General features: G+C 57.8%; 2 protein-coding genes across 6 annotated transcripts; one reads left to right on the top strand and one right to left on the bottom strand.

Annotated features, from left to right (window-relative positions):
* Positions 1-321: 321 nt before the first annotated feature.
* On the bottom strand, positions 322-8,197 carry PLAGL2 (PLAG1 like zinc finger 2). Of its 5 annotated transcripts, none has more exons than XR_009819854.1 (4): positions 6,464-6,545; positions 5,015-5,387; positions 2,344-4,275; positions 322-2,240 (listed from the first exon to the last, which is right to left on the bottom strand). XR_009819854.1 is itself a non-coding variant. In XM_062009297.1 (4 exons), exons 3-4 carry the CDS (start codon positions 5,275-5,277, stop codon positions 3,054-3,056), a joined length of 1,485 nt encoding a protein of 494 aa, XP_061865281.1. In that variant the 5' UTR covers positions 5,278-5,387; positions 6,837-6,944; positions 8,117-8,197; the 3' UTR covers positions 322-3,053. The 5 variants fall into 5 exon arrangements, 4 of the variants coding, with proteins under 4 accessions (XP_061865281.1, XP_061865282.1, XP_061865283.1 ...); XM_062009297.1 differs by lacking the exon at positions 6,464-6,545 and adding exons at positions 6,837-6,944; positions 8,117-8,197 and having other exon boundaries at positions 322-4,275; XM_062009298.1 differs by lacking the exon at positions 6,464-6,545 and adding exons at positions 6,837-6,940; positions 8,117-8,170 and having other exon boundaries at positions 322-4,275.
* Positions 8,198-8,250: 53 nt separating this feature from the next.
* POFUT1 (protein O-fucosyltransferase 1) lies at positions 8,251-13,407 on the top strand. The gene is made up of 7 exons (XM_062009377.1): positions 8,251-8,432; positions 8,544-8,665; positions 8,823-9,005; positions 9,547-9,659; positions 10,360-10,552; positions 10,764-11,006; positions 11,727-13,407. The coding sequence occupies exons 1-7, from the start codon at positions 8,276-8,278 to the stop codon at positions 11,913-11,915; spliced, it is 1,200 nt and encodes a 399-aa protein (XP_061865361.1). The 5' UTR covers positions 8,251-8,275; the 3' UTR covers positions 11,916-13,407.
* Positions 13,408-13,501: the final 94 nt, after the last annotated feature.

Here is a 13,501-nt window from a genome sequence, read left to right as displayed (position 1 = left end):
GGGGAACCTGCTTTGGCAGGGGGTTGGGCTGGAGGAGCTCTGCAGGGCCCTTCCAGCCCCCACCATGGGGATCCCCCTCCCCATGGCACCCCTCAGCGGGGGGCTCAGCTGGCTGTGCTGGTGCTGGCCTCTGAAGGAGCTCAGTTTTCTCTTGGGAACAGGTAGAAGCTGTTCACCACCAGGAAGTGGTTTGTGAGGTGCACATGCAGCACTGCACATGGAAGTATTCCCTGATAGTTCTGGCCTGGCTGACACAACAGTCCCAGCTGTGCCTCTGCTGTGAGAGGGGCTGTGGCTCCGTCTCCCACTCCAAACCACCCCACGAGCTCCAGTGCACCAGCACTACACACTCCTCTTGCTGGTTTGGACCTTCCCTTTGTGGACAAGTGTTGCTGCAACTCTGCTGGTTACAGCAGCTGTGGAAAAGCAACTCACACATGCAAATAATAGCAAAATGAATTCCATTTATTCTTTGACAGACTACTGGTAGGAAGAAGATGCCTGGCTCTAAGTTTAGCTACCACTGCTAAAGGAATCCAGTGCTGATGTCTGTTCAGAGTACAATGCAGGCAAAAAGCAAGAAAGCTGAAGGCTGGGGAGCAGGAGGAGGGGTGCCAGGGCGTTGCATAATCCTGCCCATCCTCACTGGCTGCGAGGGACCAGCTCTGAGCAGCTGTTTCTCACAACAAAACACGCAGTTAAGAAGATCCCCTCAACTGAAGGCAGGGCTAAGGCTTGCATATAGTGGTAACAGTGATTTGCAGAGAGAAAAGCAACAGAGGAGAGGCCTGAGGTATTTGGTGACAGCAAACAGAGAAGCTGCAATGCCCTGTTTACCCTTTCTACGCTAGAGAACGAGAAGGCACTCATTGGACTTCAAAAGGCAACGTTTGACAGAGGAGGGAGGGATGTACTGCATTTCACTGGGGGAGATCATTGCCACAGGATATTGCTGAGGTAAATAAATCTTATATTACATTTTGATACAAAAGTATTCTTTGCAGCATTGCTGGCTAACCTAAACTGCCTGGTCTAAGTGTGGGAGAATCGGTGGATCTCTAACAGTCACTCTGGGAACAATCACTAAGCTAAATTAAAAGTAAAATTCTTGGGTAAAATGGGAGGGGGAGAAGCCTCTGGGGGAGGGGGAGAAGCCTCTGGAGAAGGGGTGCAGTGGGATGGGTGGCTCAGCAGAAGGTTCAATGCACTGCCAGGGACGTGTCCGGCCTCGCTGACGGAGCTGACACCACAGAGCAGAGGTAGATGCTGTGTTTTACAGGTTTATGGAGAACAATCTCGATCATCTCCTGGTTTATGTTGGCTTACAGTGGGTCCTCCATGCTGAGGTATGAGGGTGTGTGTGTCTGTGTGCACAGATGTGCACTGGTGTACGGGGAGATCGGCCTCGTGGGGCACCACCTGCAGCACACGGGGCCCAGGAGCAGGAGCCAGGGCTGATGCCGAAGGACTCAGCACCCACCAGGTGGACAGTCCATGGAAGAATGTTAAGTGGTGGAGCAGGGGAAGCAGGACTTCAGGAGGCAAAGCTCGAGGAGGTGGGTACAGAAAGGGCAGCGGGACCAAAAGCCAAGCCAGAGGGTGGCTGTGCTGCAGGGTTGGGGCCCTCAGTGCCCGCTGGAACGGTTAGTGTTGGGGAAAACGCATCAGATGCCCTGACAGGGTGTACACCAAGCTGGGGCCAGGTCTTCCTCCCACTTCCTGGATGTTATCACCTTGGGATAGAGGTAAAAATGTATCTCCTAAGAGACTGCTTCATGGATAAGCCGAAAAGGGGGTACTGACCTCACTCAGCTGCTAGGCTGGAAAGGCCCGAAGGAACTCGTACTGCGCTCCTCCTGTGCAGCGGGGCTTGCAGCCCGCTCCCCACTGCCTGGGGCTGCTCCCTGCTGCTGGCCCCGGGCTCCTCACCTCGTTTCTTCACATGCTTTGGTTTCCAAAACAGATGCCCATTCTGCCTGCCCAGGGGCAGCGTTTCCAAGGACTGTCCCCAGCCCCTGGGTGGGTGCCGAGCTGCCCCGTGCCCCCAACATGCCGCAGCCGGGGAGCAGACGTGGGGAGCTGCTGCCTGCAGAGGCTGAAGTGGTCCGAGCTCAGTGTGTTTCCCCATGGGGGAAGAACATGATCAGTGGGGAGAAATCAGTGCAACCTGACTTCGTTGTGTAAACAGTGTTCTAAGCTACACCAGCGAGAAACCCAGCGGGTTCTGGTGCCTCCTATGTCTGTAATGGCAGAAACAGATTTGTGTTGTGTAAACAATGTTCCCTGTAACGAGTTTAAGCAAACAGCTCCGAGAGGAGAGCGAGGCGATGCCTCCAAACTCACTGTGTAAACGGCCTCGTTGCTTAACACTGCTGTGGAGCCAGATGTGCTCCGTGGGGTGAGCTGTGCTCCGTGGGGTGAGCTGCTGTGGAGCCAGCTGTGCTCCGTGGGGTGAGCCGTGCTCCGTGGGGTGAGCTGCTGTGGAGCCAGCTGTGCTCCGTGGGGTGAGCTGCTGTGGAGCCAGCTGTGCTCTGAGGGGTGAGCTGTGCTCCATGGGGGGATGAGAGGTAGTGGGGAAGGACGCCTCTTCCCCGTCGGCTTCACACAGAGTGGGTGTCCTGACTTCTCCTTCTCCACGGGGAGACGTTGGCTGTTTTGCCAGAATTGCAGTGTGGTAACATGAAATGGAAGCTGGACTCTTCAATTTAGCCCGAGATGAAAGAGCCTCAGCTCCTCCTCAGGGGCAGTCCCTTCCCAAAGCGCTCCGGGGTCTCGGGGAAGGTCAGTGCTAAGCGTGGCTCCTGATTCACAGATTCAAAGTTAGATAAAATACATCCAGTCTATTAGCTGAAATCTTCCTGCTGTACAGGACTGGGACTGGCACAGGGATAGATGCTGTTCCAGTCTTACAAGTGCTCCAGCCAGAGATCAGACACCTCCTGCCCGGAGGCGGCTCTGCAAAGCTTTCGCTCCCCCAGGGGAAGAGTTGTGCGTTTTTAAGGCTCTCTGCAGAAGGGTGGCTGAAAGCTCTGTCCTCCAGTGCCACGGTCAGCTTATTGGAACGCCTGGTGGAAACGTGGCAGTGTGGTTGTGCTCAAGCTGGAGGTGAAGACGGGGGGCAACGAATGAAGGGGCCCAAAGTTCAGTGAGGCCCCAGCTCCAGGAGACTCTTGAGGTTGGTGTTGCAAAGTGGTAAGCAGTGGCTGTGCCTCCCCCTGTGAGTAGCCCATGACCAATCCCCCTGACGACACGGGTGGATTGCAAGGAGGAAGGTTTAGGGGGAGGAAGCCAAGAAGATGAGAGAAGTCCATGTTAGCAGCACAGAGAGCCTCCGAAAGGTTAGCGGGGCTCTTGGAAAGCAAAGCCTCATCCAGGGGGGGCGGCTGAGGCGAGGAGGACTGAGGCTCACCAGATGAGAGAGACAGGCTGCCAGGGAAGTCTGACAAAAAGCTGTCCACCTCTACTTTGGGTAGTTTCTCAGGCAAATATGAGGTAGATCCAAGCTGATACTTTGGAGGAGGCTGCGGTGGGGAGGAGATGGGAGAAGACGACTCCAGAGGATAGCTCATTCCCACGGGAAGAGAGTTGGGAACCAAGGAGTGGGGCATCCCTGAGCTCGGCATGGTCTGGAGGTGCGTGCTGTACATGCCCACGGGCAGCATGCCAGGGAAGCTCTTGCCCCCCATCATGTCTCTGGATGCCACGCACAGGACAGGACTCAGCTCTTCCTTCACCGCGACAGACGAGCTGCAGCTCAGGAGCCCCAGCATGTCGACTGGCTCCGTCTTGATCTTCAGCAGTTCCTGGGAGTGGCTCTTCTTCATGTGCCTGGTCAGATGATCTTTCCTCCCAAACCTCTGGGCGCAGTACTGGCACAAGAAGTCCTTCCTCCCCGTGTGCACCACCAGGTGCCTGCGCACGTCCTTGCGGGTGTAGAAGCGCCTGTCGCAGTGGTCACACGGGTGCTTCTTCTCCTTGGCGCCCCCCGACGCCCGCCGGGAATGGGCCTTGAGGTGCTCCAGCAGGACCTGGGTGCTCTCGAAGCTCTGCAGACACACCTTGCAGCTGAGGTCGCCGCTGGCCGCCGCGTGCATGGCCAGGTGCCGCCGGAAGCCCAGCTTGGTGTTGTAGTTCTTGCCGCACTCGGGGCAGTGCAGAGCCTCCTTGTTGGGGTCGTGGGTCTGCAGGTGGTTGCGGAGGTGATCCTTGCGGTGGAACATCTTCTCGCAGTACATGCACTGGTGAGGCTTCTGAGCAGAGTGCGTGGCCATGTGCCTGGTGGGAGGAAAGTGGTGGAGTTCAGACCGGTTCCCAGCCCCCAGCACAACCGTTTCCCTCGTGTTCTACTCTTCAGCCCACGAGAAGTCCCCGGCAGCGTTTGCTGCCGCCGAAGGCCGTGTGGAGCCCCATGCCCGAGGGGGCAGCTACAGCCCTGTCCCGGCAGTGCCTGTCCCCCCTTCAGCTGCCACCCCACACGGGCACTGCAGCCCGCTGCTGGGCTCCTGCTCTCCAAGGGGCAGGTGGTGGGTGTCTGCAGGCTGCCTGCCATCAGGAGCCGTTGCGCAGGCAGCACCTCGGGATGTCCCACCCCCTGACACTGGGCTTCACCTCACATTCCTGGGGATCATGTGGTTCAACTATTCTCTGCTACATTTCAGTAAGTAAGACCTTCCTGCTACAACAAGAGCTGCCATAGAAGCATTTCTGTGATTAAAGTCGGGGCTTGTCAAATGAGAATGCTGTTTGTGCGTTTCATCTCGTTTTCTAATCTGTGACCTTCACTTTCTGCTTCAGTTTCCTCCTCAGTAAAACACAAAACAGCCCAAGCTCAGGATAAAGAGTCATCTGAGGTTCTCTGGAAGGTGCTTAAAAAGATGCCAAGGACAGTACTGCCTGGCAGCTGCTGTGCCAGGTAACAAGGGCATTTCCCCTCCTCCACCTTCTCAGAAATTCAAGCCCAGCCAACACGAGGGAGGGGTTTTCCCCTCTGCAGAGGCACTCAGCAGTTACCCACCTGTACAGCTTGTACTTGGAAGCAAAGGCCTTGCCACAGTGCAGCTGGGGGCAGTTGTAGGGTCTCTGCTCGCCGTGAGGAAGCGGGTGAGTTCTCAGCTTGTCCACACTGGGGAAGGAGGGCTCCGATATTTCACATTGGCACTTGCCCTGACTCTCTGTCTCTTCACCTCTTGGTCTGGGGACTAATTTCCAGCCCGTCTCTTCCTCCTCCTGCTTTGCATCTTGCATCCAGTTGGGAACACCGGGGAAAAATGCCGTCATGGCAGGTCTAGTGGAACACGGCCATGTCGAGCGGAAGCAGCCAGCGGGCGCTGCACTTCTCTCCTGGAACCCTCTGTGACCAGACGGCTCTAACAGCCAAACACCTTCACCTGCAATCACACAAGGGTTGCTGTTGGCATGCTGCATCCTGCCCCTGCACACAAACCCGTGGGAGCACTCAGGCAGCGCTACACGAGGCTGCTGTGAGTACAGAGGCACAGGGCACCCCGAGCCCCACATTTGCTGTCTTTTATCCCCCTGTTCCCCGATGAAAAGGACGTTAAACCTTTCTCTGAATGACATTTGTGCAACTATTAAGAGCCAGTGTTGCCTCTTCTGTGCATCTCCTCCTGAAGTACCAGACGGGGTCTCTCTGTAGCTCTGAAGACCTCACCTTTCCCCCTGGGTTTTGGGGATCACTTCTCTGCCCCTTTTGTCACGTTCTTCAAGACCTGCTCTCGATCTTTGCTCACATGGAATTCCCTGCTAGAGCTTCTCACAGAAACTAAGCTTCTCTTGCATTTTTTCCTATCTACTCTGCTCCCACCCTGGGGCAGCAGCAACACCATCTCCCAGCAGACCAACCTGAACTCCCACACATGGGGCAACGGGGATGGGGAACAAAACTCGCTCTTACCAGCACCACCAGCCCTGTTTCAGGAAGGCAGCAGATGCCTCTTCTCTTCAGGGGGATATTAGTCATGGTATTTTCACTTTCCTACTGTGGGGCAGATTCTGCCTCCCTGGATGTGGCGGTTTTGCTACACTAACGAGCAATTTCAATGGTTTTGATTACTTTATGCTCTTCTCCATTGACAATGGAAGCTCCAACCCGTTACTGTTCACCACACTCTCTCTTCCCTATGCTCTGCTGCCTTTCAGGTGGATGAGAGTCTACATTAATCTCCCTCAGCAGGTCATTCCTGAGTTGTGTTTGTCTGGCTGGTGAAGGGCTGTGTTCTCAGACACTTCTGCCAACGCCTGATCTGGGCAATGTCTGGCTGACAGCAAACCCTCAGAAAAGATCTTTCACTGAATTTAGCTGCCTGAGAAACTCTTCTTAAAATAGCACCAAACCCTCAAGCTCTTTCTCACTCCATGATTGCTTCAGAGGAGGAACTTCCTGCCTGCACCATCACCACGAGTGCCAGTTGTGGGCAGGATGTGCAACTAGAAGGGAACTCACCAACCCCCATGAAGAACGTTATGAACAGTCACTGCAGCTCCAGCAGCCCTCACAGCAGTGTGAGTGGCTCCAGCAGCCCTCAGGGTAGCGTGAGTGGCTCCCTCAGGATGGGAAACACTGGGAAATGGGAGGACTCCTGAGAAAACCTGTCCCTGGGAGGTCTGGAAATGTCTGTCAAGAACAGAACTCAGCTCTGTGCAGGCTGAATCTGCGTGGGCAGAACAGAACAATAAAGGGCTGGATCTGCTGAGGTGCCCCTGGGGTAGGGCACAGGAGCCCTGTGGGTCCCAGCACTCAGCCTCTGTAGGTGTCTCAGTCTGGAGCAGTTCCCCTCAGTACCAGACGCGGGCCATAAAAGAGGAAGGGTCTCTACCTCCTGTCGAGGGCTGTGCACATGTGCCAGGAGTCTTTGCCACTTGCTCAGGTTGTTGCTTCTGTCCCTCTGAACAAGCTCAGCCATCTGTGCTGGTTCCAAAGCTACCTGAAAGGAGACAGACCTTGAATTTTGCTGTCTGTCATAATCAGGCACATTAACTATTGCCTTCAGAGCAGAAACCCCAGTCCCACGGAGGAAAGGTGTGGTAACCTCTGTAACTGGAAAACTTTATCAACTTTACTTTAAAATGGTAAGGGTCTAGCAAGAAAAAAGGCTTGACCTAGTTGGGTCTGGTTCTAAGTCTAAATGCATGTCCTGGGGCACTGTGGCAGCTGTGGCATGAGCAAACAAACCCAAACAAACACACCAGATGAGGGTCTGGCACAGCATCAGTGGAAGACAGGAGCTGTGTTTCTTACAGCTTTCCTGCAGTCACAAACCCCGACTGCCATGTCCTTCAGGACCCCTGACAGCCCTTAGGAAAACCCTTGTTGCATTGCAGTGAGGGACTCCGGCTGCTTCCAGAGACAGAGGCTTTTCACCCTTTCCCAGCAGGGCAGCTCAAGCGTTGCTCTCACTTTCCTTCACTTGCTCACTTACACATTCTGGAAAAACACTCTGTGCAGAGTTTGCGTTTAAGGCCCAGGGAGAAGCTGCTGCAGCTTTCCCACAGGCTGGGAGCAGACACACCATCTCCCAGGATGATCTCCCCATCCAACCGAGCTCCCCATCCACCCTCTCCTTCCCTGACGTGACCACAGACGGGACTTTAAACGCGCGAACCCTCTCCCTGCACCGCCGGGAAAGCTCCAAACGCCGACACGGCTCCGCCACGATTTACTTATGCTACCAAAACCCGCTTTTACCACCCGCTCGGCCCCAAAGCGGCCGCAAAACCCCCAAGGGACGGTGCGGCCACGCTGGCTGCGAACCGCGGAGCTGCCCGCGGCCGGGGCCGGGTTGCCCGGAGCGTGTCCGGGGGGAGCCGCTGGCAGCTCCGCCGCTGGCAACGGCAGAGCCCGCGTCGGGGAAGGGCCGGTGGCGGGGGCCGCGCACGTGCCGCGCCCCCCCGTTACCATGGCGCAGCCCTGACGGGAGGGAGGGGGGAGGCGGGCCCGGCCTACGCCCCCGTCCCCCGCCCCCCCTGTGCCCTGAGGGGACCCCGCCGCCGAGGGGACGGGGCCCGCCGTGACGCCGCCCTCCGTGCCGGCCCTCTCCGCGCCGGTGCCGCCCCCCCCCCCGCAGCCCTCCTCCCCCGCCCCCCCCCCCGCACTCACCCCGTTCCCCGGGGCCCCGCCAGGCGCGGCTCCGGCCCAGGCCCCGCCGGCCCCATTGTGCGGGGCATTGTGGGAGTGACGTCGCTCTCCCGCTTCCGCCCCCATGGCGGCGGCTTCCCGCTGGCCAGGCCGTTCCGGCGGGCCGCGGGGCATGCCGGGATGGGGCGGCGCGCCCGGGGCCTCCGCCGAGCCGCCATGGCGCCGCCGCGCGCGCTCCGCCGTCTCCTCTTCCTCCTGCTGCTGCTGCTGCCGGCGGGCGCCGGCGCGGGCCCCGCCTGGGACGAGGCCGGTTACGTGCTCTACTGCCCCTGCATGGGTGAGGCCCCGCCGCCGCCGAGCCCCCGCGGCCGAACCCCCGGCTGAGCCCCCCCGGCTGAGCCCCCGCGGCCGAGCCCCCGGCTGAGCGCCGCTGTCGCCCCTCTCGCAGGCCGGTTCGGGAACCAGGCCGAGCACTTCCTGGGAGCCCTGGCCTTCGCTCGGGCCCTCAACCGGACGCTGGCCGTGCCGCCGTGGATCGAGTACCGGCACCACCGCCCGCCCTACACCAACGTGAGCCCCGGGGAGGGGTCGGGGGAGCGGGGAGGGGGCTGCGGGCTGGGTCCCGGCAGGGTGAAGCGCGGTGCGGTGCGGGCCCCGGCCGAGGCTCCGCGCCCCGGGGCCGGACGTTCCGCCGCCCGCTGAGTGAAGCCGTGGGCCGCGCCCGCAGCTGCACGTTCCGTACACGGAGCACTTCAAGCTGGAGCCGTTGCTGCGCTACCACCGCGTCATCCCCTTGGAGCAGTTCATGCGGCGGCTGGCGCCCCGGCACTGGCCACCCGGACAGCGAGTGGCGTACTGCTTCGAGGCTGCGGCACAGCGGAGCGCCGACAGGAGCACGTGTCCCATGAAGGTGAGCTCCGGGCAGCCCGTGCTGCTGCTGCTGGGCCCCAGGGCAGGGCTGACTCATTCAGCTCGCTGTTGGTTTGCAAACTGTCCACCCTAAATGTGCCCGCAGGGCGTTCCCTTTCCCAGCCCTCAGGGCAGTGCCTGCCCTCTCACACCTTCCTTTGTCAGCAAGTGCTTGGGGGGCAGGAAGACGGTGCTATAAGGAGTTTTGGCCACGCAGTGGTGTGCAGCAGGACAGCAGCTCTGTGGCTGAGCTCCCACTGGTCTCTGCCCGTTTCCCACCTCTCGTGCTGCTGGTTTTAAAGCAGCCTGTTTTAAACAGGAGCTGGAGGGCCGTGGTGTTCTTGTTCTTCTAAGGCAGCCTTTGTATGAGTTGTTTTGCTCTGGTGTGTTTTGCTGCCTCCTTTCTGGGGAGCTATTGGGTGACACACAGGCTGCTGTATTTGATCAGCTTTCCTCCTGCCACGGGAAAGCTCCTCAGCTCAGCAGTCTAGGATCTCAGCAGCTCTACCTCTCAGGCTCTGAACACTCATCTTTCCTTTCAGGATGGAAATCCCTTTGGGCCCTTCTGGGATCAATTTCAAGTGGATTTTGATAGATCAGAGCTCTTCAAGGGAATCTCCTTCAATGCTGCATACAAGGACCACTGGATCCAAAGGTAGTGAGGGGATGTGGAAGTGCTGGTGTGCTGCTGCAGAACGAGTCATAGATACAGTTGTAGGTGCTGTGAGAAGCTTTTGTGTTTGGAGGGGAGAGACTGAAGGGTTTCCTTAGCAATACAGTTTAAACTCTCTGTGGTTGGGCATGAAGTACTGGCTGAGCCCAAGCCTGTGGGCAGCCTGGGGCCTGAGCTCCGTCAGGCTGGGGGATTTCTGCACCAGCAATATTCAGTTGCAGTGTTTGTTGGTAATGTGTAATTCCTCCTGACAAAGAATTCAGTGGTGGGTTGCTGAGCGTGAGCTGGGGGGATTTTTGTTGCCTCCTGTTTTCAGAGCCACTTCAGTGGTGACAGAATGTCAGAACATTTGAGTGACAGATTTGCCCTAGTCTGGGATGAAAAGCTAAGCTGTCCTTGCTCGCTAGCTCATCACCATGTGGTGAGATCCTGCTTTTTGTCTGTCCAGCAGCACTCATTTGCTCATTGCAGGTGAAAGCAGAACCTGACCTTTGCTCCAGTGCTCTGTTCATGTGCCAGAATGGTCAGGATCTGGCTTGGGTAGACCTGGAGCAGCAGATGCTGTTCTAGTTCAGAGTGTTCATCCCTTCCACTGGCCTTCACAGAGTTCATGCACAGTAGTCTGTGCCAGGTGGTGCACACAAGATGTCATGTTTGGGTCTGCTGGGTGCTTTTGCTGTAGGTTTCCCCCATCTGAGCACCCTGTCCTCGCCCTACCTGGAGCCCCAGCCCAGTTTCCAGTCTTGGAGGAGCACCGGCCCCTGCAGAAGTACATGGTGTGGTCTGATGCCATGGTGAAGAAAGGAGAAGCCTATATCCACTCCCTGCTGGTCAGGCCCTACGTGGGAATTCACCTGAGGATTGGCTCAGACTGGGTAGGGTCCCTGTGCCAGGCTGGCTGCTGTGCCCCGGGCAGCTGCCCCAGGCTGAGGGAAGCTGCCTGAGGAGGAGCTGTGCTGGCTGCCCCGGCCCCACGGCAGCTCGTTGGCAGCGCCCTCTGCAGCAGGCAGAGCCAGGGCCTGGGGCAGTGTTCCCTCACACTCTGGCCGTTCCAAAGTGAGGTTTTCTCTGGTCTCCCTTGGGCAGAAGAACGCCTGCAACATGCTGAAGGAGGGCACGGCCGGGCCGCACCTCATGGCCTCGCCGCAGTGCGTGGGCTACGAGCGGAGCGCGGCGGCGCCGCTCACCATGGACATGTGTCTGCCCGGCCTGCGCGAGATCCGCCGCGCCCTCGGCCTCTGGGTGGCAAAGACGGAAGCCAAGTCCGTGTATATCGCCACCGACTCGGAGCCCTACACGGCAGAGATACAGCAGCTGTTCCAGGGCAAGGTGAGGCGTTCAGAAACCCCTCTGACCCCCGCTGGCACGAGTGACTTGATAAAAGCCTCCCGTGGCTACCAGCCTGTTGCTGTCCTGAGCAGGATGGCAGCTGGGTGATGTGCTACTCACAGGCAAACGTTGGCATCTCCCTTTGGGTCGTAGCTATAGCAATTGTGCTGTGAAGAGCATGGTCCTGTGTGGTAGTCCATCTGTCCTTGGAAAAGCCTTAAATGACACAAGTCTCAGTGATTACAAACATGTAAAGGGTGGGTGTGAGGAGGATGGAGCCAGGCTGTGCTCAGTGATGGCCAATGATAGGAAAAGGGGCAACGGGCACAAGCTGGAACAGAAAAGGTTCCAAAGGAACACAGGGGGAAATTTCCTCCCTGCTGAGGTGAGGGAGCACTGGCAGGGGCTGCCCAGATGGGCTGTGGAGTGTCCTGCTCTGGAGACATTCCAACCCAGCTGGATGAGTTCCTGTGTGCCCTGCTCTAGGTGGTGCTGCTCTGGCAGGGGGGTTGCACTGGATGAGCTTTCCAGCCTTTGGGACTCTGTGATCTTCAGAACTGCTTTGCTGTTTATCTATCTGCTCATAAATGAGTTGTAGGGTGACCTAAGACAGAATCCACTCACTTTTTGTCATGTATTTCCATTCCTAATGTTATGCCAGGGTGTTTGCATTGTAATCACAGGTGGCTGGGTTCACGTGCTGCCCTCGTTTCCCTGCAGGTCAAGGTTGTGAGCTTGCAGCCAGAGGTGCCCCAGGTTGATCTGTACATTCTCGGCCAGTCCGACCACTTCATCGGGAACTGCGTCTCGTCCTTCACCGCCTTTGTGAAGCGAGAGCGCGACGTGCACGGGAAGCCCTCGTCCTTCTTTGGCATGGACAACCCGCCCAGGCTACGGGATGAGTTCTGAGCAGAAGGGGAAGGGGCTCTGTTGTTCTCTGGGCTCTGAGGTTGGTGCCTCGCTGAGGGGCCGCTTGGTGCCAGCGCCATTCGCTGCACCCTGCCGGGCTGTCTCAGACCTGCCCCAGCCCTCATCCTGCTCAGTCACCTCTAGACTGTTCTGTCTGACTCCTGTGTTTCCAGCATGAGGTCAGGCAGAAGAACTCCTAAACTCACGTTGTTTGTAGGGAGCTGTAAGCTCTGTGTAGTTTTTAGGGTGTAGTTGTGTAGTGCTGGGGCTGGGGCTCGCCAGCCGCCAGTGTGAGGCAGCTGCTGCCCTTTCCTCCTCTCCATTCTTTACTCCCTCGGATTGAAATTTTACCTGGAGACATTGGGAAGCTTCTTGTCAAAAACTGACCCAAATTTCTCTGTAAGTGCCAAATCTTACCAGGAACATTCCATTCCCTGCACAGGGAGTGCAAGGGAGAGCTCAGGACTGGAAGCCAGCTCTGGGTTCATCGAGTATTGCTGTTGCCTTCCCAGAGCTGTGTCACCTCAGTGCCTCGTTGCCATTCCCCTGCTGAAAGAGATTAATCTCTGGTGCTGTGGGGCAGCTGGGTGGCTTCTGAACGAGGCAGCTTCCTCTTCAGTCTGTCTTTGTCCAGAGCTGGGGAGATCTTCACAGCCAGTTGAGAGCAATGGACGTGGGGCTTTTGTAGCTTTGTAGCTGTTGGGGTCAGGTAGAGGCTCGTGGTAGGACCAAAGCTGGTTTTGAGCTGAGACTTTTCACAGTAGCTGTAGTGGGGTTGGTGTGTGTTGTCCCTGGATCTGTGTTAACGGTTTCTATCCTCTTGTTTGGTTTTGTACTGTGTAAAATAACCCCTCTGACCCCAGGACCTGTGTCTGGGGGCAGCTCCCTGGGAAGTGTTGGCTGATGGTGGAACAGCAGCCCCAGCCCTTGGCTTGACACAGTACAGCCTGGTGCTGGGAAGACCCCTAATCCTGTCGGGGTGAGGCTCCCAGGCCTCTGGTGCTCTGACTTCAGTTGGATTTTTTTATTCTTTATCCAAAGACCAAGTAGAGAACTTGCTGCTCCTTTTTGTTCAGAGGCCACCAAGCTGAGTCTGTGGTGCCAGGGCTGGCTGCCTTGCTACAGGCTCCAACCACAGCCTTGATGGAGCTCTAAATGCCACTTTGGTGGTGGGTTTTTTCCTCCCTGCCCGTGTTTCTGAGCTGTGAAGGAGTTTAAAGGCTCAAGGCACTGAGCAGAAGAGGAAGGTACTCCCGGGGCTGGGCTGGCAAAGCCCCATCTCTCGCTTCCTCAGGGCTGCTTTGCAGGAGCTGCAGGCTGTGGTGGGTTTGGGCCCCTGGATGCTCCTCAGCGCTTCACTGGGGCCGGTGCCGCCGAGGGGTGGCTCTGGGCTGCTTTGCAGGGTGAGGAGCGCGGGCAGCCTCGTTACACCGAGGGGTGGGGGCTTAAAACACACCTGTCGTTGTCGTAAGAATAAAGAGCTGGTTTTGTATTCGCTGCTCTGGCCCCGCCCGTCCTTCGCGCTCCGGGCAGCGAGAGGGGCCGGGGCCGGCGGCCGCTCTGTCCCGCGCCGGCCGGGCCGCGGC

The sequence above is a fragment of the Colius striatus genome, chromosome 16, assembly GCF_028858725.1.
Source record: "Colius striatus isolate bColStr4 chromosome 16, bColStr4.1.hap1, whole genome shotgun sequence".
NCBI lineage: Eukaryota > Metazoa > Chordata > Aves > Coliiformes > Coliidae > Colius > Colius striatus.
Note: the sequence above shows the minus strand (reverse complement) of the source record. Positions and strands in the feature narration are given on the sequence as shown.